This window comes from Abramis brama (assembly GCF_963993115.1).
Source record: "Abramis brama genome assembly, chromosome: 1".
In the NCBI taxonomy this organism is placed as follows: Eukaryota; Metazoa; Chordata; class Actinopteri; order Cypriniformes; family Leuciscidae; genus Abramis; species Abramis brama.
Window position 1 is genome coordinate 13,692,367 of NC_139963.1, and position 21,326 is coordinate 13,713,692.

General features: G+C 42.9%; 1 protein-coding gene across 1 annotated transcript; it reads right to left on the bottom strand.

Annotated features, from left to right (window-relative positions):
- Positions 1 to 5,700: 5,700 nt before the first annotated feature.
- On the bottom strand, positions 5,701 to 19,601 carry LOC311080947 (outer dynein arm-docking complex subunit 4-like; the record flags this gene model as incomplete). Its single annotated transcript, XM_084111241.1, has 12 exons — positions 5,701 to 5,779; positions 7,848 to 7,948; positions 8,135 to 8,331; positions 8,441 to 8,527; positions 9,401 to 9,479; positions 9,576 to 9,704; positions 17,253 to 17,477; positions 17,576 to 17,723; positions 17,873 to 17,928; positions 18,040 to 18,193; positions 19,241 to 19,372; positions 19,482 to 19,601. 12 exons carry the CDS (start codon positions 19,599 to 19,601, stop codon positions 5,744 to 5,746), a joined length of 1,464 nt encoding a protein of 487 aa, XP_083967367.1. The 3' UTR covers positions 5,701 to 5,743.
- Positions 19,602 to 21,326: the final 1,725 nt, after the last annotated feature.

The window sequence follows — 21,326 nt, forward strand, 5'->3', positions numbered from 1 at the left end:
GTCAGAGTCTCTTGCTGCATCCATCGGGTCAGATCGTTCTGTCACGTGAAATAAGGACAGAAGATGCAAGTGTAAGAAAAAGGTTTATTGAATGACACGTAATCAGAGATCTGAAGCACACAGTTGGTGGTCCCTGGTAGCGCAGGATGGCAGATGGGCAACCCGGATCCCGTGGTGTGAACTGGTGAGCAGAATCCTTGAATGAAGCTGACGGAAACACCAAACGAGTCCACAGAGTGAAGAGACGAAACAGGATCCTCAGACGACGACAGGCAGAACGAACTCGAGGGAAACACCACACCGGGAACCAGGAACACCAACGAAGACAAACTACACAGGGGAAAATCCCACAACGATCTGACAAACACAAGACGGAAACAATGAGCTTATATAAGGATCGCTGATCAGAATCAGCTGGCGCTGATGACAATCAGCGGCTGATCAGCGACCACGCCCACACACACACACACAACACAAACACAGCGCGAGAAGGAGTCAGTGAATTCATGAACCGTGACAACTAGAGGCTCTGTCTCAAAAATCAAATAGCAGGGTTGCCAACTCTCATGCATCTGGCGTGACACTCACGCTTTCAGCATCAATCTCACGCTCTCACGCACACGCAAGAAATGTCACGCCAAAATCCATTTTTCTCCCCTCTCAATCCGTTCATTTTCTGTTGATGGCAGTATATTCTGATCGTTGATTCGCTGAAAACCTTGCACCTGATACGTCAGTTGCGTGTGAGAAGTTCAGAGAGAGTTCAGAGCATGGGCTCGGAGTCGGAGCCACTGATGCGCGTTTGAAAGTTTGGATGACAATCAAGGTAAGCAGATAACAAAATGGTGACGTGACTTTCACTCACGGGCGTAATTTCCTATGTGGACAGGAGGGACATGTCCCCCCCTCTTTTCAAAATCCCATTCGTCCACCCACCCCCACACACACACTTTCAAATTAGTTTGTTATGATTTTTTAACCGCACGCCGTCATCGCCAAAGAGGAGCAGGACCGAGCAGGATACGGAGCGCCTGCCTAAGTCAATGCGCGCAGCCGCGTCCAGGAACGTCGCTTGCACACACTAAAAATACCTCTCTGAAAGTTATAATGAGCAGGTATTGCGCTGTCTGTGAATGTCCTGATGCACACACTCACACACACAACACACAGAAAGACTCGCGCCAGTATCGAGCTCACAGTCACGTCAGAATCAGTTTTGCTGGGCAGTTCTCTTTCGCGCTTGAACGAACAATAACACATGCCAAAATGTCAGTTTTGTCGAGTATCCTCATAACAATAAGCAGTCTTAAATTAGTTACATAAAGCCTTAAATGAACAAGAGTAAATGAGAAAATTAGATGCGTGAGAGCCTGTCAGCAGCGGCAGATTTTAAAGTGACAGCAGCCACTAATTCTGTAGTCAGTAACGTTAACCAAAGAACAAAGGGAACAGAGAAAATCACTAACTGCTCTTGACTAAAGAACGCTTGCAGCTTTAATAAGGATTAATCTATATTTAATTAATAATTTATGCAGTGCGGACTGTTTGATAACCTAATTCAATTTCTGTATATTTCATACCTGTTAGACAGGAAGGGCACATGTAAATATTACATTTATTTTTGGGTTTATGTGAGGAAAGTTTTAAGTTCACTTATATTAAAAGTTGTTAAAATTTTCAAAAGTAAAAAATCATTTTCATGGAGACATCAGTAGCTACAGTGATACTGGCCTTCATTCATAAAAAAATGCCATTAAACAATTGTTTAAAATATACTGTCTTTATGTTGTTTCTAAATTACAGTGGAAATTGTGTCTCACATTATTTAAATTTTATTTGCACACAAAACATTAATGGAGGACATTTTTTACTTTATAAAATGTCTCTCAAGTCTTGGCAATTGGCCCCTATTAAACAATAAAGAAAGTAAGACATATTTTTTCTTATACATAGTTTAGTAGCCTACTATATTCTTTTTGGCAGAGTTTATCATTATAATCAACTTAATTATTTCCTGGATTTTGTATCACCATAGTCCCTAAAGGTATGTAAATGCAGGAAATGTGATTAAAATTGTGAAAAACATTTTAGCTTTTTTAAAGTGCAAAAACTTTTTCCCCCATTTTGTGTGATGATCAAACAAATGATCAGAGGTTGCCCAGATTGTGTTGAGTCTGCCACAGTCAAATGCGGATGCTGAGCGAACCTTTTCAGTTATTGGCCTAAACAAGACTGACACCAGGAACAGACTGTCACTTGATGGCACCCTGTGACTGTGAGTGATGGGAAGTTCGGATCATTTTACTCACTCGTTTGTTCGATCTCGTTCATTAAAATGAACAAATCTTTTTTCGAGTCATTTCGTTCATTTAAGGGGCTTTAAATGTTATACTTTTAACAGCCAAATTCCACGAACACATCCACCTACGCAATCTTTATCATATTCTGAATTAAGAAATCATTATAATGCAGTCAAAAATAATTTACAGGGAACATAAATAATTACTTTCCAAGTCTTTCGGTCATTTGTCACGTGACAGACGCAATGAACGTTCATGAACGGATTGAACCCTGCTTCAGATACGAGCTCCTGCAGAGGTGGTGAAGCAGGCCAACACTGCCACTGTGGCACAACAGGCCTAATGTGTGAAACTTGTGTTGTGGTTTTCTGGGGAGGTTGAGTAACTATTATGTGTACCTTTTATTTTGAGATTTGTATTGTGTTGTTGTTTTACATGTTTGTTATTTAATCACCTCTATCTTTTTTTTTTTATAGTGCAATCAATAAATTAATTGTACATTTTGAAATTTTCTTTTTTTTTTTTTTTTCATAAATCAGGGTTTAGGCTATATAAGTAAACAAGGACTGATGTTTTTAAAATTAGGGTTAGGGTTACGCGCGCACACTGATGTTTTACAGAGTCTCACTCCAGCCAAAGTCCCAAAGTTGGCAACCCTGCAAATAGCCACTTTGTGTGACTTCTTCTTCTATACTCAACTCGTTGTTCATATGTGGTCAAAATCACTCTAATCTGAGGTTAGCACAATTTTCTTATTTTTCTGCTTAAAAAAAAACAAAACAAAAAAAACGTTATATTTTATGCAATACACCTCTGTTAGGTATGAATGTTAAAAAGTATTATTTTAAACACAAAATAGGAGACAATAACGTGTCTTTTGATACTTTAGCTAAAGTGCTATGTTGAGCTAACCTTGAGATTTAGCCAACATTAGCACATATGTCTGTCGGTCGGTCGGTCAGAGACAGAATATGGCAGTAGACCACCTGACATAATGTTAAAGGCAGTCAGGCAGGTAAAGTTGCAGAACAAATCAATCAGAAGTACAGCAAAGGATTTTGACATAAATTATCGTACTCTGACTCTGTATTGTCAAAAGATTACCAGAGAAGAAATTGAAAGTCAGACAGCCATGCCAACAGCAATGGTTGGTTATACAACGCCACCTAAGATTTTTTCAAAAAGCAGCTTGTTGAGTATATTACTGGGTCAGCTGACATTTATTTTGGTGTGTCGCCAAGTGAGGTCAGAATGCTTGCCTACCAGTTTACTGTGGCAAACCAGCTGAAGTTTGTGGGCAGAAAAAGAAAAGGCCAGCAAAGAGTGGTTTACAGGCTTCTTAAAGCGGCATACAATGCTGTCACTGAGAAAGCCAGAGGCAACTAGCCTTGCCAGGGCAAGTAGCTTCAACAGAGAGAATGTTAATGCTTTCTTTGACAACTTAGAGAAAGTGTGAGTTTGGACCAGGAGACATTTGTAATGTTGTTGAAACTGGGGTCACCACTGTAGATAAACCAGACAAAGTGGTGGCTAGACGTGGATTCAAAAGTAGGGTCACTGACCTCTGCTGAAAGGGGAACCCTTGTCACACTGGCCTGTGCTGTCTCAGCCACAGGGAAAAGTATACCTCCATACTTTATTTTGCCCCGTGTCAACTTCCGCAATCATTTCCTGATCAACGGGCCGCCTGGCAGCAAAGGAGAGGCAAATTCCTCTGGATGGATGAAAGACACGCACTTTGTTGACTTCCTGAAACATTTCAGTGAACATACAAAGCACTCATAGGAGAAGCCCTGTTTACTCCTTTTGGACAACCACGAGTCTCATCTGTCCATTGACTCAATTATGCCAAAGAAAATGGCATAATCATGCTGTCATCCCCACCTACGAAGCAGCTAAAAGAAGAAAAATCATACAAGAGTCATCATAAGATGATGAAGAGTGCTTCTGTGTCATCTGTATATAGCCATTTTCAAACAGTCATACAAAGGAGACCAGGGTAAAATGTGTAAAATGCAACAATTGGGCCCATGATGCTTGCACCTCAGGCCAGACAATTAATGTGTGTCAGAATTGTGACTCTGAAGATGAGTCTGATTAGTCAGATACAGGGCATCTGTTTTGTTCAGAGACAACTTAACTTAAACATGTTAAGTTAAGTGAGTTATCTGCAGCATTCCATTCAGTTGTCATGGATCTATGTGCAAGCCAGAGAACGTTTGAGTTTAAAGTTCAAAGTAAAGGGGTCTTGCTACTTAATGTGTTTTGATTGAAATGTTTATTGTTTATTGTTTGGATTGAAATAATTGTTTTTCAAGATTCTCCAGACACGATTGTTTATTTTCAGTTCTGGTTTGAATAATAATAATAAAAATAAAAAAACAATATTCACAATTAAGTCGTTGTAGTTGTGTTCTTATTTTTAGTTAATCTAGTGTGACAACTTACCCGCTGATGGGGCAATTTGTCACAAGTGCACACTCTCTATTCAACAGTCTACAACTCTGTAATGAATAAGATGTTATGAATACAACATATGTGCCCAAGACTTCCTTCTTTCATTTGTTATGACATTTATACCATTGTGATGCTCAGTAAATGTTAGACAGTGTGAAAAGTGTGACAACATACCTCGCTCTCCCCCATTCAGTTTTTATGACCCCATGCCATCCGTGTTGGGCTTTACTTTCAGTTTTATTTGCAGTAGTTTGCGCGTTGGCTTGATGAAGATTCTCAGCTGATCATCTGATGTCATGTGTGTTACAGAAGCGCGTCATATCTGGCTATAACATGTCATATAACACGCTATTATACGTTTATTTTTTAGCATTGTTGGGAGGAGTAAAATTTACATATTTAGTTTCAACAACCAGATGCACGTAGACAGTTTGGTCTGTAATGCGGCCCAGATCATCTCCTGATGTGGTTTGAGCGATCAGATTCAAATCTAAAACGTACTCTCTCACACAAACAAATAGGCAGAAATTCGTATACGCAATCTGTCAGGGCATATACTTGTGTTCATTTTTGTTGAGCACATACGGAAAGTCAATATCGACTCAATAGATGGAGTGTAACCTAAACTCATTTGAATGATTTTCAATTCAAACATGTTTGGATTATGAGTATTTCTCTTTATCAACAGAAGGAAACAGCACAAGTGTGTGTCTATAGCAAAACATTAACAGTGTCTGGGCAACATCGCTTGGACATGATTTGTTATAACTCTGAAACTGTGACAGTCTGTTTATGTAAAACTATGCAAAAACATATTTTTACCATATGCAAACAAGCACAGAGAAGGCACTCATAAAGTAATCCTTAACCAATGACACCCGAATGCAATCCAACACAATGTTCCTCAGGCAGATTTTATTCCACTAGTAAGGATGCATTAGTTCTGACTTTGATTGCAGACATTTTATTCAGATGGGTTCCTCGTCTTACTGGGTCACTTTGTGTCTTGCTTCACGAAGAGCCTGCAGGGCGAGAAATTGAGGAGTTGATTAAAGTGAGTCAAATAATAGCAGAGCAACATGAAGAAATATGATATTAGAGCAATGGGATAGTCAAGAATCAGGGCTGGGTTTCCCGAAACCTTCTTAAAGGGATAGTTCACTTTGAAATTAAATTTTGGTATGTTTTAGCTTACCTGAAGGGCATCCAAGATGTAGGTGTCTTTTTTTCCGCAGTAGTTTCAATTTTGATATTTTTAGGTCAAACCGTTCTTGTCTGACAGTCATATAATGCAGGTCGATGGTCCCTGTCTCAAAACACAAGCACAGAGTCCAAATTAAAACAATTCCCCATCGTCCAAATTAAACAATTCCCCATCGTAAGTACACACTGATGGCCTAAAACACAAAACGAGCGGTTTGTGTGAGAAACCGAACAGTATTTTTATCGTTTTTACCTCTTATAACACAACCACGTCGAAGTGATCTGAAGTCGCGGGCGCTTCCTGCTGTGTGACGTGTGCGCAGACTGGTACATAGATGTATATACACTAGATGTCGCATTAAAGACATTCGTTCCAATGAACTGCCGTAGCCAAGGCGAAATCTAGTATATACATCTATGCACCAGTCTGCGCACACGTCACACAGCAGGAAGCGCCCGCGACTTCAGATCACTTCGACGTGGTTGTGTTATAAGAGGTAAAAACGATAAAAATACTGTTCCATTATATTTTGAGATTTCACCAGAACGAATAGATATGAGGCGCCATCTAGGGCTTAAATCAAACTTCATTCACGCACATATGAACCCCTGCATACACATATACTAGGTAGTCACACATACATGTATAGCCTACTACTGAATTCTCAAACTAATACATATGAAATGCACAACTTCTAAAGTCGCTCACGCACACACACGCAAACTCTATAAACTCAACACACTAGACGCGCGGAACTCTCCGCGCACATACTCATCTGAGACGCGAGCACACACACACACACACACACACACACACTCTCCGCGCACATACTCATCTGAGACGCGAGCACACACACACAAACTCTCCGCGCACATAATCATATAGACGGCGCCTCATAAATAGATCGATCTCCGCAACGTATTGAAGCGCGCGTCCGAGTGAAGAAAAGTGCGGTGTGCGCGAGCCACGAGAAAACACTGTATCCGCGCCACTGATCGCAGCGGCAACGAGCACTTTGATCACTTGATTTAAAAAAACACATTTCAGCGCTAGATCGTCTCTTATTTAACAAACGAACTAAATGAATGCTTTGCTGGTTAACTGGAGATGTTTTATTATTGGATCATTCGTGCCGCGAGATGTTTTATAGGGGGCGGTAAAAAAACATCAGGCACCGAAATCAGGCACCGAAAGTTTCGTTCTTATTCGGTCTGGTTACTACCGTTTACGTTGGAACCGGTTCCCTATTGGAACCGGGTTTCGGTACCCAACCCTAGTGATGCCATAGAAGTAGAAACTAAGCGAAAGGCAAAATGTAGTGTGGCTTGACGGAGTTGCCTAAACATTTTAATGCGTGACTAACAGTGAGTAACATTTTCAAGGGAATTCTACAGGATAGACATTGCAGAATATTACTAACCAGACTCTCAAGGTGTGAGGCTTTAGGTGTGCTCACGTTAGTGAAATTTCGGCAAAATTTTGCTTTCAAACAAAGTCAGTTGCCTATTGTCAGTATCAATGTATGAAGCATAGGCTCACACTTTTAAACCAAGCAGCTTTACAAACCAAGCGTGACCAATATAAATCCAATGCTAAATCTGCATAGGAGAAATCTTTTGTTCTTGCAAAATTTCTGATCACATGAATTCTAGTTGAAATGACTGGAATTTGCCCGCAAACATTTGCCGAACAATGGTAAATGTGACCGCACCTTTAGTCAAACTGACAATAACTTCCATATTGGTCCTCTGTGACATACACAGAAACAATAGTGCTCATCCTGTGTGATTCAGAATCTCAGTCATTTTAATGTAGTTTGAAGGGGACTATAGAAAAGGCCGCGAGCGAGATGGATGGTGAGAGGGATGAGGGAGAGAGAGTGAGACCTTCTGGATGGCTTCGCAGGCGGAGTCGTCCTGCAGCAGTTTTGCCCGGTCCAGTGCTCTCTCAAAGTGTAACACACTGGCCTTGTAGTTACCCAGCTTCACTATGTAAGAGAGAAAGAGGATGTAAAGTGATGTAATCGCACAGCATGGCGTAGATCAAATACACATAACGACCACATTAACGTCCTATTGATTCTGAGCATTGTGGGAAATCAGATTATTCATGGTCAAAGAGTGCATTAAACTGCTGACTTCCTGGGATTCTGGGCGATGTAGTTTGGACTCACATTCGGCCTGCGCCATGAGTACACTGGCATTGAGCTGCCATTTCTCATCAGTGATGTCATCCGCTTCCGTGAGCGAGCGGGAGCCATAGTCTCGTGCTTCGCCATAGCGCTTCAGCTCAAGGTAACAGCGGCCGATCTCATGGAACAACCAGGCTTTCTCTAACCCGCCACATGCTAGAGGCACCTTCTCCTCCCAGCTATGCAAACACACACATAAACACACACAGAACAAAATCACTATTACAATAGACTTGTCTGTGTACATCAACACCAAAGTAAACATTAATTAAAGGCAAATGCACTTACACTTCTATAGCTTGTTGGAACTTGCCAATCCGTGCGTACACACGGCCAATGTTGTCCAGAGCCCTGGATTTACTGTCCGTCAGGTCGCTATGACACGAAGCACAAACCAAACACACCTGATGAATAGTAGTTTATTAAGTCAAGTCACCTTCATTTATATAGCGCTTTTAACAATATGGATTGTTTTAAAGCAGCTTTACAGTGATAATAGGAAATTACCGTAACAGACTGTTTAGGCTCTACAACAGCTCTAGGATAAAGTTATAGTCCAGCTAAAGTTAGTTTTGACTGATTGATTCACTTCCGTTGCGAAGATCATTAGTTATTAACTTAGGGGCCGCTAACACAACACCGCTCTAACAGGAAAACCCTTAACGCGCTCCGGCCGCTCATCCGCACAAACAGGAAAGCGCACACGCACATCACGTGTTCAGTCCAAAGGTATGTGCGTTTGAATATCTATGTGCGCAGGCGTGTAGTCCTTCTTTACAAATCAACCCTCAATAAACTACTTGTCTGGCCTTAAAAATTTATAATACAGAAATTCTTTGTCGCGTCTGCATAGCCACGCGAACCGGAATTATCCCAACAACATTTTATCTGTACTGAGGTAAAGGGAAGGGAAGGAGGCCTTCACAGGGGAGGGACTGGTTGACACTTCAGGACTGCGTTGTCGTCGTGTCCAGGCGCAGGTCCTTCATCAGATCTGGATACGGCCTGGATCCGGCGGACTGCGGTAAACCTCGGATAAACTGAGAGACTAATATTAACGTAGACGCCATCCTTCTTATGACGTAACAAGTACATCAGGATTTATGGGGAGTGTTCCCGGTTCCGGCTGACCTAATCTATGCAGCCTAACATTGAATTGTAGAAGTCTATAATGTGTTGTGTATGCTAGGCCAAATTAACCAACCAAGAAAAACGAAAGGTAGTTTTCCTGCTCTCATGAGCGCTCACCCTTTCTTGGCCAGCTCCAGATCTTTCTCATGATGATGCAGAGCCTTGTCCATATTCCCAAGATCCATCAATGCATTGCCTACACAGGACATAAAAGAAAATGTTGTATCTCTGATCTCTGTGCTATTGATATTATATATTTAAGTGTTGGGCCGATGAGATTCCCAGACTCTACCAATGCAGCTGTGCAGGTTCCCAAGCACTTCTCTCTTATTGGGCAGCACCTGCTCAGACCATTCCTTCACCGCCTTCATGAGCTCACGGGCCTTCTTCAGGCCGCTTTCTGCATCGCCGGCACTCAAGGCTGCCAATTAAATAAATAACTCTCAATAAACCCAATAACATACAGAACATTTTCTGAAAATGTTTGCCAATCCAAATGTCTGAGTGTTGCTAAGATTGTTTCTATGAGTCTATAGGATTGGCCAGTTTTTGTTTTTTTTTGGCCAGTTTTATTGTCCACCAGGCAAAAATCATGTGTCACCTAAAAAATCTCTTAAAGGGATACTTCAGGATTTAGCGTTAAGCTTTGTATTAGTAGAAAACCTGTAGTATTTTCGAATTACCGTGCTTTCTACCCTCATATCCCCCTGAGACAAGAGATTTATGTATTTTTTGTCTGGAAAAAATCCTCCAATGACACAAAAATCGTCATATTGCGTCATCGGAGGATTTTTGGGCCAGAGGCTAAAGACTACAACCAGTAGTAGGGGCTGTCCCGCATGTGTTCAGCCCGCCCATAGAGCGTGGGATCTCACTCACAGAATGTGCACACAGTCAGCCGTCTTTATTTGGAAGCTAAGCTAGCAGGTTCTTGTTCTGTGGAGAAAGCTGAGTAGTAGGAGTTACCATCCTCTTTTTCCCGGACATGTCCGGCCGTCGAGATCGTCCAAAATGTCCAGGATTCGGCTTTTGCTTTCTGCAGTCGCCATTCATTGTTTACATGCACACCTTTTGTTTCAAACTAACTGAATTCATTCCGATTGGTGAATCTGAATGTAGTGTTTACATGAACGCTAAACACGTGATCGGTTGATGTGCGTTTTAACATTACTAAGAAAATTCCCGCACCTCCGTGAGAGATACGAGACCGGCGCGTCTCACAGGTAACGCTCATCAGTAACTCCGCCACCGGCCTCGCGTCGTTCTCCCGCGGCCCTCAGTCTCGTCCTGCTCGCCACAGTAAACATAATGAATGGCGACTGTAGAACGCAAAAGCTGAATCCCAGACATTTAGGGCGATCTCGAAATGATCTCGAACTAGATCTCACTAGTAGCTAACGTTAGCTAAGCCTTGTTGTTTAACTGCGCGCTCTTAACGGTAGGTGTGGCATGTGAGTGGCCTCATAGGGCAGCGAAGTAAGTGCATTCTGGGAGTTGTTGTCTTTCATCCACATAAGCCAAAAATACATTTTCTGGCTTTTCTCAGTCTAGAAAGCTCCAAATTCAAAAATAATTTCACATTTCTTCAACATAAATGACCCATTTTAAATACACATTCATCTTTCCAGGGGTGAAGTATCCCTTTAAGGTTTGGTAATTTTTGTAAAATTTCACAAAAAGTCATTTTCTAATCAAGCAGTTCCCTTTCAAGGGAACTCGCGTTGCGTCGAGTTTGACGCTATGGGAACGCTTTGCGTGATGACGTCTTGAAGCACATGTAAAATCAGTCCAATGGTGTGGCGGAACGTCAGAGGCGGGTGACGTCACCTACCAGGAAGCTATAAAAGCCGGCCCGAAACAGAAAACAAAAGCTTTCTGAGTCTTCAGTTGCGCTCTGTGTTGAATCTGTCCCTGTTATTTGGTGTTGTCTGTCTATATATATATATATATATTATTCAGTATGGCGAGCAAGCAGCAGTTTAGAGTGTGTGTCCATCCCTGCCCGCGTTATTTAACGGGAGGTGATACTCACACTCTTTGTGTTGTTTGTTTTGGAGAGGAGCATGCCCGGTCAGCACTCGAGGGTGGTGACTGTGTGCATTGCTTTGCGCTTCCATTGCGTACGCTCCGATCCCGCTTTGCTCGGTTCAATCCCGACCACGTTCCCCAGGGCTCGGGTCTCAGACCTGGGGTTCGCAAATGGATCTGTCAGTGGATGTTGAGACGGGCTCTGCCTTATCTCAGCCTCTTTCTGACAGATCCAGTGCCTCTCATCAGGGTGTGGAAGCACGCGCTGCGGTTTCTTCCCCCCCGATGGAGGCACCAGTACTGCAACTATCCAGCTCTGAGGAGTTGGATGTTGTGAGTATTGACGCTGAGTCTGAGGATTCGCCACCTCAGTCTCACGCATTTGAGGAACTGCTCGATGTAATCACTAGAGCAGTTGACAGACTATCTATTGAGTGGCCAGAGGATAGGCAGGACGTTCGTTCGAAAAGTAAGCTCGACGAACGCTTCCTGCCATCTCGTGCGCAGCCCCAGCGCAGGAGCCTTCCGTTTTTCCCCGATCTCCACACCGAGGTGTCGAGATCGTGGGGAAAACCAGTGTCATACAGAGTTTTTACACCACACACATCTCACTACTCTTCAATTTATAAATATAAAGAGTATGGTTATGGGGAGATGCCGAAGGTGGAGGAGACGCTTGCGAGCTATCTCTCTCCAGCAACGGCATCTTCCCTGAAGGCTCCTACACTCCCATCTAAGCCAGTTAGAATGACATCGTCCCTGGTTCATAAATCGTATGCAGCCGCTGGTCAAGCTGCAGCGTGTCTGCATACGATGTCCATTATGCAAGCCTATCAGGCTGAACTTTTGGGTGATTTAGAGGAGGGTGGGGGAATTGGTCCTGACACTGTGGCAGAACTACGCAGGGCCACAGATCTGTCTCTCAGGGCCACCAAGGAGACCGCTAAATCAATCGGGCGGTCTATGGCAGCCCTGGTGGCCACTGAGAGGCATCTGTGGCTCAATCTGAGCGATATAAAGGATAAAGAGAAGCATGTTCTCTTAGATGCTCCGGTCTCCACTGTTGGTTTGTTTGGCGATGCAGTTAACAGTGCGGTAGCAAAATCTCAAGAAGCTTCTAAGCAAGCAGCTGCTCTCCAAAAACTTCTCCCCCGCCGTTCTTTCTATGAGGCTGCTGAGCGGGAGCAGCCTCACTCCTCTAAGAAAAGCGCTGAGCACCGTGCCACTCAGAAACAGAGTGTGTCCTCCCGTGCTCCTCCACAAAAATCTCGGGGACACGGAGGGCGCTCTCAAACCCAGCAGCCCTCGAGGGGTAGAACGGATCTGCGGACCGTTATTACCGCCAAGAAGGCTGCTGGGAAAAAGTCCTGATGTCCGAGGGCTCATGACGAATGAGGGTAGTCCCCCCCAAAGCAGAGCGGTTAACACCTCTTTTTACGGTGCCCGTCTCTCTTCGGTGCCCTCAGGGGACCGTTCTGCCAACCCTGCCGCCTCCGGTGTTACAGGGCGCAGCGGTCTCCGGCGAGCACATATCTCAAGGACCACCCGGAAACGTAGTGGCCTCGGGATGCCCGCCCCCTCCGAGGAGGGTGTTAGAGCAGTCCGTTCGGTCGTTCCCTGCCGGTGCGCCGTTACAGGGCGACGAATTGACTACTCAACAACAACAAAATCCAGAAACCAGTCTTGAGAGGCTGGTACCTCTAGTAGAATCTTTGACAGCGTGGAAGCTACTGTCAAATGTTTCTCGTTGGGTCCTGCAGACCGTGGAAAAAGGGTATCAGATACAATTCAAGAAACGCCCACCTCGGTTTAGGGGGGTCCTGCCCACAGTGGTGGCCCCCGAGCTGGTTCTGGTTATGGAACAGGAAGTAAACACTCTGTTAGAGAAAGGGGCCATAGAATATGTACCCCCCTCCAACAGGGAGTCCGGGTTTTACAGCCGGTACTTCATAGTTCCAAAAAAGGACGGAGGTTTGCGTCCCATTTTAGATCTTCGAGTTCTGAACGAGTCAGTCATGCAGCTCAAGTTCAAAATGTTAACATTGAGACAAATCGTGCCACAGATCAGGTCCGAGGACTGGTTTGTCACGATAGACCTCAAGGACGCATATTTCCATATTTCCATCCGTCCGTGTCATTGGAAGTTCCTGAGGTTTGCTTTCGGGGGCAAAGCATACCAATATCGAGTTCTTCCATTCGGCCTAGCTTTATCACCCCGCACTTTCACCAAATGCATGGATGCAGCTCTGGCGCCGCTGCGCCTCCAGGGTATTCACATCATGAACTACATCGACGATTGGTTGATTCTAGCTCAGTCGCATCAGTTGGCGGTTCAACATCGAGATGTTGTTCTCGCCCACATGAAAGAGTTGGGGTTTTGGCTGAACGCCAAGAAGAGTGTGCTTTCTCCACTCCAGAGGACCACTTTTTTAGGCGTGGTTTGGGACTCAGTGTCGATGCAGGCGCGCCTGTCACCGCCACGTATAGAGTCCATCCTTGCAGCTGTGAAAAGTGTAAAGCTAGGCCAGCTACTCACTGTCAAACAGTTCCAGAGACTGTTGGGTCTCATGGCAGCAGCTTCCAACGTGATACCTTTTGGACTGCTGCACATGAGGCCCCTGCAGTGGTGGCTCAGGACCAGGGGGTTTTCCCTGAGGGGCAACCCATTTCGCACAATCAAGGTCACGCGGCGATGCTTACGTGCCCTGGTTATGTGGAAGAATCCTTGGTTCCTGTCCCAGGGCCCAGTGTTGGGAGCTCCTTGTCGTCGCAAACTGCTAACGACGGATGCTTCCCTCACGGGTTGGGGAGCGATTCAGGGTCGCTCGTCTCAAGGTCTGTGGGAAGACCATCATCGTTCCTGGCATATCAATCGCCTAGAGATGTTAGCTGTCTTCCGGGCTCTGAGGAGCTTTATCACAGATCTCAGGGGACACCATGTGTTAGTGCATACGGACAACACGTCGGTAGTCGCCTATATCAACCACCAAGGGGGTTTGCGCTCGCGCCCGTTATCCAACTTGGCACGCCATATCCTCTTGTGGTCCCAGGGGAAGTTGCTGTCACTCAGGGCAGCTTACATCCCCGGGGTCCAGAATATAGGAGCAGACACTCTGTCGAGACAGGGGCCGAGGCCCGGGGAATGGAGGCTCCACCCCGAGGTGGTGGAGCTGATATGGAGGGAGTTTGGCCAGGCACAAGTGGATCTGTTTGCATCTCGAGAGACGTCTCACTGTCCACTTTGGTTCTCCCTCACGCATCCAGCTCCTCTGGGACTGGATGCTATGGTACAGGCGTGGCCGAGGCTACGTCTGTACGCCTTTCCCCCAGTTGCTCTGCTCCCGGGAGTTCTGGAGAGAGTTCGCAGGGACCGGGTTTGCCTGCTTCTTATAGCCCCGCGCTGGCCGGGCAGAGTTTGGTTTCCCGATCTTGTGTCCCTCCTCGACGGGCATCCTCTGGAGCTTCCTGTCAGGAGGGACCTTCTGTCCCAAGCAGGGGGTTCAATATTTCACCCCCGCCCAGAACTGTGGAACCTGTGGGCTTGGCCTCTGAGGGGGCCCAGCTCATAGAGTCAGGTCTCTCAACTGAGGTTGTTGAGACCATTCTACAGTCCAGAGCTCCCTCCACAAGGAAACTTTATGCCCTGAAGTGGAGAGTCTTCACTTCTTGGTGTAGTGACCGTCGGTTGGACCCAGTTAACTGCCCAGTTGGTACAGTGCTGGAGTTCCTGCAGGACCGGTTCACGGCAGGTCTGACCCCGTCCACATTAAAGGTTTATGTGGCGGCCATAGGTGCTTACCACATTCCTTTGGGTGGAATGTCTGTGGGGAAAGACCCTTTAATATCTCGTTTCCTTTGTGGCACTTGGAGGCTGAGGCCTGCAGTTCGCTCTAGGGTGCCACCATGGGACTTGTCCATTGCTCTACAAGGCCTGTCCCTGGCCCCCTTTGAGCCCATTGAGGAGGTTCCTGAGAAGTTTCTAACTCTGAAAGCTCTTTTCCTTCTGGCTATTTCTTCTCTTAAGAGAATAAGAGATCTGCAAGCATTGTCGGTTGCTCCGTCATGCTTAGAGTTTGCTCCGGGTATGGTTAAAGCCTTTCTTCATCCAAGACCGGGTTATATCCCCAAGGTCCCCACTAATGTGGTCAGACCTATTGTTCTGCAGGCCTTTTGTCCTCCTCCCTTTCAGAATGCGGACCAGGAGGCTAATAATTTGCTTTGCCCAGTTCGGGCGTTAGACGCTTATGTCCACAGAGCTGCCCTGTGGCGTAAAAGTGATCAGTTATTTGTATGCTTTGGGTCTCCTAACAAGGGAGGTCCGGTGTCTAAGCAAAGAATGAGCAAGTGGGTGGTCGAGGCTATCTCACTTGCTTATGAGGCGGCTGGGCAGCCTTCTCCTTTGGCTGTCCGGTCGCATTCCACGAGGAGTATGGCGGCCTCTAAGGCCCTTATTTCAGGAGTGTCGTTACAGGACGTTTGTGATGCGGCAGGCTGGTCCTCACCGCACACTTTCGTCAGGTTCTACTCTCTGGATTTAGACTCTGCTCCAGGGTCTCATGTTCTGTCTTCCTAGTGCTGCTCACCAGATTTCACACAGGACAGACATTTGTAGCTATGGAGGCGTTGGTATAGACGTTCCCATAGCGTCAAACTCGACGCAACGCGAGTTCCCTTGAAAGGGAACGAGCGTTGCGTCACCTTGCCATATCTCCTTCATGCCTGTCAGCACGACTTCAGACTTTACGAAGCTTTCGTTTTCTGTTTCGGGCCGGCTTTTATAGCTTCCTGGTAGGGGACGTCACCCGCCTCTGACGTTCCGCCACACCATTGGACTGATTTTACATGTGCTTCAAGACGTCATCACGCAAAGCGTTCCCAAACTCGACGCAACGCTCGTTCCCTCTTCAGGGAACCGAGGTTACAGTCGTAACCGAGGCGTTTTCTGTTGGTCAACATGGTGAACGCACGTGACAAATGTGAATCTCCTGTGAAATTCCAGAAAGTGTGGACTGGATTCCCATGGAAAAGACTGGATTTCGCCCAAGAAAATCCACCGAACAACAGTAAATCTGCAGCAGCTTTATAAAAGTAATAACACTTCTCAACAAGTAGCAGAATTTGATATATTGTTCATGTCCATGGCACAAATGGTACACAGTTATGCCCCAAAGTTTCATAGTTATATTTAGGGGTTTGTTCAAATGTCCTTAGCAAGCATTATTAACTTACATTAATAAAATGTAAATAATCAGCTGGGTGTGTTATGTATCTGGTCTGCTAACACACACATTGTGGAGTGACCTAGAGAATAATTAGGATCATAATTTCAACATTATCTCCAAGGTGTCGTAGGTCAGTCACTCATCAGTTAGCTAATAATCATAGGCATACACTGCAGTTCAAAAGTTTGGGGTCGGTAAGATTATTATTATTTTTTTATTTATTTTTTGGAAAGATAAATAAATTAATCTTTCATTCAGCAAGGATGCATTAAATTGATCAAAAGTGACAGTACAGACATTTATAATGTTACAAAAGAAAGTATCACATTTTCCACAAAAAAATATTAAGTAGTCCAACTGTTTACAACATTGATAACAATAAGAAAAATTTCTTGAGCATCAAATTAGCATATCATAATGATTTCTGAAGGATTATGTGACACTGAAGACTGGAGTAATGATGCTTGGCCAAAAGGAATAAATTACATTTTAAAAACAGAAATTCTTTTAAACCATAACAATATTTCCCAATATGATCGAACAATTGCAGCCTTGATGAGCATCAAATATTTATTTCAAAAACATTCAAACAAATCTTACTGACCCCCAACTTTGATAGTAGTTTATGATTTTGCATGTGCAACATGAGTATGCAACTAATGCTAAACTTTGTTGTTAGGAACCTAATGCTGTGAACTTTGAACTCTGCAGAGGTTCACCTTTGTCAATATCCTCCAGACTGGCGAGGACATATCGGGTTAGGTCTGAGGGTGGCTTGTGTTGAACCCGGCTCCACCGCTGCTGCACTAGTGTTCGGTCTCGTTGACGAGCATAGATGGGCTTCTGCTGCTGCCAGAATGCTGTCCGCGTGTCCAGATAGGAGATATAGCCCACGATCAGATCTTGCACACGCTCTCCAGTTCCAATCTTACCTTTTATAAGATCTGTATGGGGGCCGATTGCCATACTTTATATAGAATATACACCATCATAGATGCAAACTAACATCAAACAAGGCCTAAAAAAACATGAAAACACACACCTTCATCTTGTAGAAGTTTATCTAAGAATTCTCTGTCACTGTACAGTTCTCCCAGAAGCTGCTTGGCTGCTTTGTCATATTTGCTCTTCTTCTGGCCATGCTTTTTGGATTCCTTCTTATGAGAATGATTCAAATGCTTGGGACGAACCTTTGGGAACGCATCAAACAAACAAATATGCATTACTAACTGCTAAAATGAACATAAACGTACATTATAAACAATGGTGTGACGGTGTGGTATGAGTGACGGGGTAGGTGGCATAACGGAAGAGAGAGAACGAGCAAGAGATAGCTCACCCCATTGTAGAAGAAAGACAGGTCTCCTTTATTCTCCAACTTCACAGAGGAAGGACCTTTTAGGTCGGGGAGAGAGAGGCAGATGAGGGTTACTAACTTAAGTCACTTTGTTGTGGAACCAAAACATGAACTCCTCATTTCTCATCATGTTGTGTCTAAGGACTCACTGCCCACTGAGTTCTCGACTGCCTCTTGAGCTTTCTGGATTCCCAGTCTGAACTCCTGTAGCTCTGGACGTAGCTTATGGCCTCTGTGATAGTAGACCAATGCAAACTCAAAACCCCCCATAGTGTAGAGGGCTTCAGCCTTCTGATACAGACCCTGCAGGACACAGGATGGAGAACCAGAGAGAATCAGGTGACTTGTTAGCACATCAGAAGTACAGTAAAAACAGGAATATTGTGAACTATTATAATTCCAGTCTTCATTCATTGTCACATGATACTTCAGAAATCATTCTGATATTCTGAGATGCTGCTTTGGTGTTCAAGCATTTTGTTTATGATTAATGTTGAAAACAGTTGTGCTGCTTAAAGTCCCCCTGTAGTCAATCATTTTATCACTTAAAACTCATCTCTGATCACCAAAATGACAAGTTTTTTTAACTCTACATCCTTGCTTCATTTAGTATTCGCGGATTCATGAATATTTCAAATTAGCCCCGCCTCCAATCACTCACACCAGCTCAGAGACCCACTCAGTCAACTTACTGAGGTAAACGCTGCACAATGATATCGCTCTTGACTTTACAACATTTTTTATTTGATTATGTAAAAATTAAGTATTTACTATCACTTTTGATCAATTTAAAGCATCCTTTGTGAATGAATAGTGACCCCAAACCTTTGATAAACATCAGATAATTCAGATGTGCTTTTACTGTGCTTTTTAGAGAGCTTATATAGTGGCTCCAAAAACGCACAGTTAAAGATTTATGAATTTCATTGGATTACATACAAAATACCAATCTAAGTGTCATGTGAAAAGCTAACGGTACACTTTCCACAGAACGAACCTCTTTTCTTGGCTATTTAGCATTTTAGTGGATTTTCCCCCTCACAGGTAGAGTCATGTTTCACCAAATGTCATTTTTGCCTTAAAATTGTTAGTGTTAATCCTAAACAGTATATTCATTCACAAAAGTTATATTTGTAATATTTTGTGTTATATATAAAGCTTGTGATATAAAGGTCACTTTTTCTGAGACCGAATCGTCATCTGATAAAGTATCAGTAAATTCGCCCCCTTCAGGACAAGTGTCTTACTACAGGTACACATACAGTGACTCAGAGCTGTGGCTGCTGGGAACTTTTGGAACAAACGATGAGACAAAAGCCAGGAAAAAAGGAAGCTAGGACGGATGAACACCTTGAAGTAGTTTTTGTTGTCTTTGAGGGAGGTCTCGGCGTCTTTCAGCGCGCTCTCTGCATCACCTAATTTCACATAACACCTGGATCTGGCGACCAGACAGTTCTTATCATCCGGCTGTAAACTTAAAGCCTGTTGGATAGCAGAGAAGACACTTATAAAATGTAAAATAAAGCAATCCATTTAATTTCGTCTGAACGTAAGCAATGCAATATGTGTGTTCGCATAGTTATTAGCTCACCGTGGTAAAGCACTCGATAGCTTTGACATACTCGCCCTTCTGAAACAGCTGGTCACCTTCAGACATATAGGTGGTAAAGGTACTCTTTGGCCCGGCTTGTTCTCCCTCGTTATCAGACATTTTAATCGTATTCTAAGCAGAATTATATCAAAACCTTTCAGTACACATCAGTAAGAGCGACCGTCCCGTCCGCTCGTATCCTAGAAACGCTTCTAACAAAACCCAGTGGAGCCAATGAACTGCGTTAGGAACTTTGATTGACATGCCAACACATACTACGTCATTCAATCCGAAACGTTTAGGTATAATGTAAATAAATTATATATCGTTAAATTAAATAATATTTCGTCCAACAAACGTTTCTTAAAAAAAAAAAAAAAAAAAATATATATATATATATATATATACATATATATATATATATATAGAGAGAGAGAGAGAGAGAGAGAGAGAGAGAGAGAGAGAGAGAGAGAGAGAGAGAGAAATTCATTTAATGTCCAGTCCTCCATGTAAATCAAAATGGCTTAAACCTTATTGTATATCTTGGACATTACCCTATAAATAAGTTATTTCTAATAAAGTAAAAGAAGTAATGTACAAAATTACTCATATCCTGTAAATGCAGCCATTAGATATATTCATACTGTTTGTGATAAATGTACTTTTTGTAACACATCAGTTGAAGATATTGAACATTTATTTTTGCCCTATTTCTATTTCTTTTTGGACTAACTTTAAAATAGACATGACAAAAAAAATAAACAGAACTCTTGATTTAGAACCTCATGACATTTTACTTTGTTTTCAACACCCATATTTTTCTGAAAAACAAAATTATATTATTAATCTTTTAATTATTTTGGAGAAGTTTTATATTCATAAGACAAAAATAACTCAAAAGAAACCCTCATATATTACATTTTATAACACCGATCTCACAATATACTTTTAAACTCTTCCAAATCATGAGATCACAAAACAATAAGCTTATTAAAAACAATACAAATGTTAAAGCTTTTCAAATTCATATAACTGCCCTGATATTATAAAGCACTTTTATTTCTGTATTTTATTACTATACTTTTTATTATTATTATTATTATTATTCACTCTCAGAAAAAAGGTACAAAAGCTAGTTCAAAAGGGTACTAATATGTACCATTTAGGTACCAATACGTACCTTTGAGGGACTCAAATGCACTTTTTAGGTACAAAGGTGTACCCAGCGACAGCTTTTGTACCTTTTTTTTTCTGAGAGTGTTATTATTATTATTTTGTATTATTATTATTATTATTATTATTATTATTATTATTATTATTTTACATGTTCATTTTATACTTTAGTTGTTGTTGTTGTTATTCTTTGTTTTATACATTCTGAACTATTTTACAATGCCTTTTATTTGTCTTGTTTTTTGGTGCATTGTCTGTAATTGAACTAAATAAATAAATTAAAAAAAACTTTTTAAAAAAACTAAAAAGACTTTTAAAAAAACAATGTCAGCTTCTGTGCCTTCAGCAAGAGCTCTGTGTGAAATTATCTCTGTCTATTTATTGTTTGTTTGAGTCAAGCAAATATATATAAAGACAGGAGTATAATGGCGACCAAACATCAATTTGAGTCGCGTGTCTCTCCCTGCCCTACACAAAAATGCCCTGATTTTACACAGGTTTAATCATGTTCTCATGATGATCAGACTCTCCACACACTCATATAGAGAAGCAAGAAGAAGACAGACAGAGAAAAGAAAAAAAGCACAGAGGAAATATTTTCGTGAAGCTGCACTTTTCTTTTCTTTAATTTCATTAGCATCTTTTTCAGCAGGAATCTTTTCTTTTTATCCA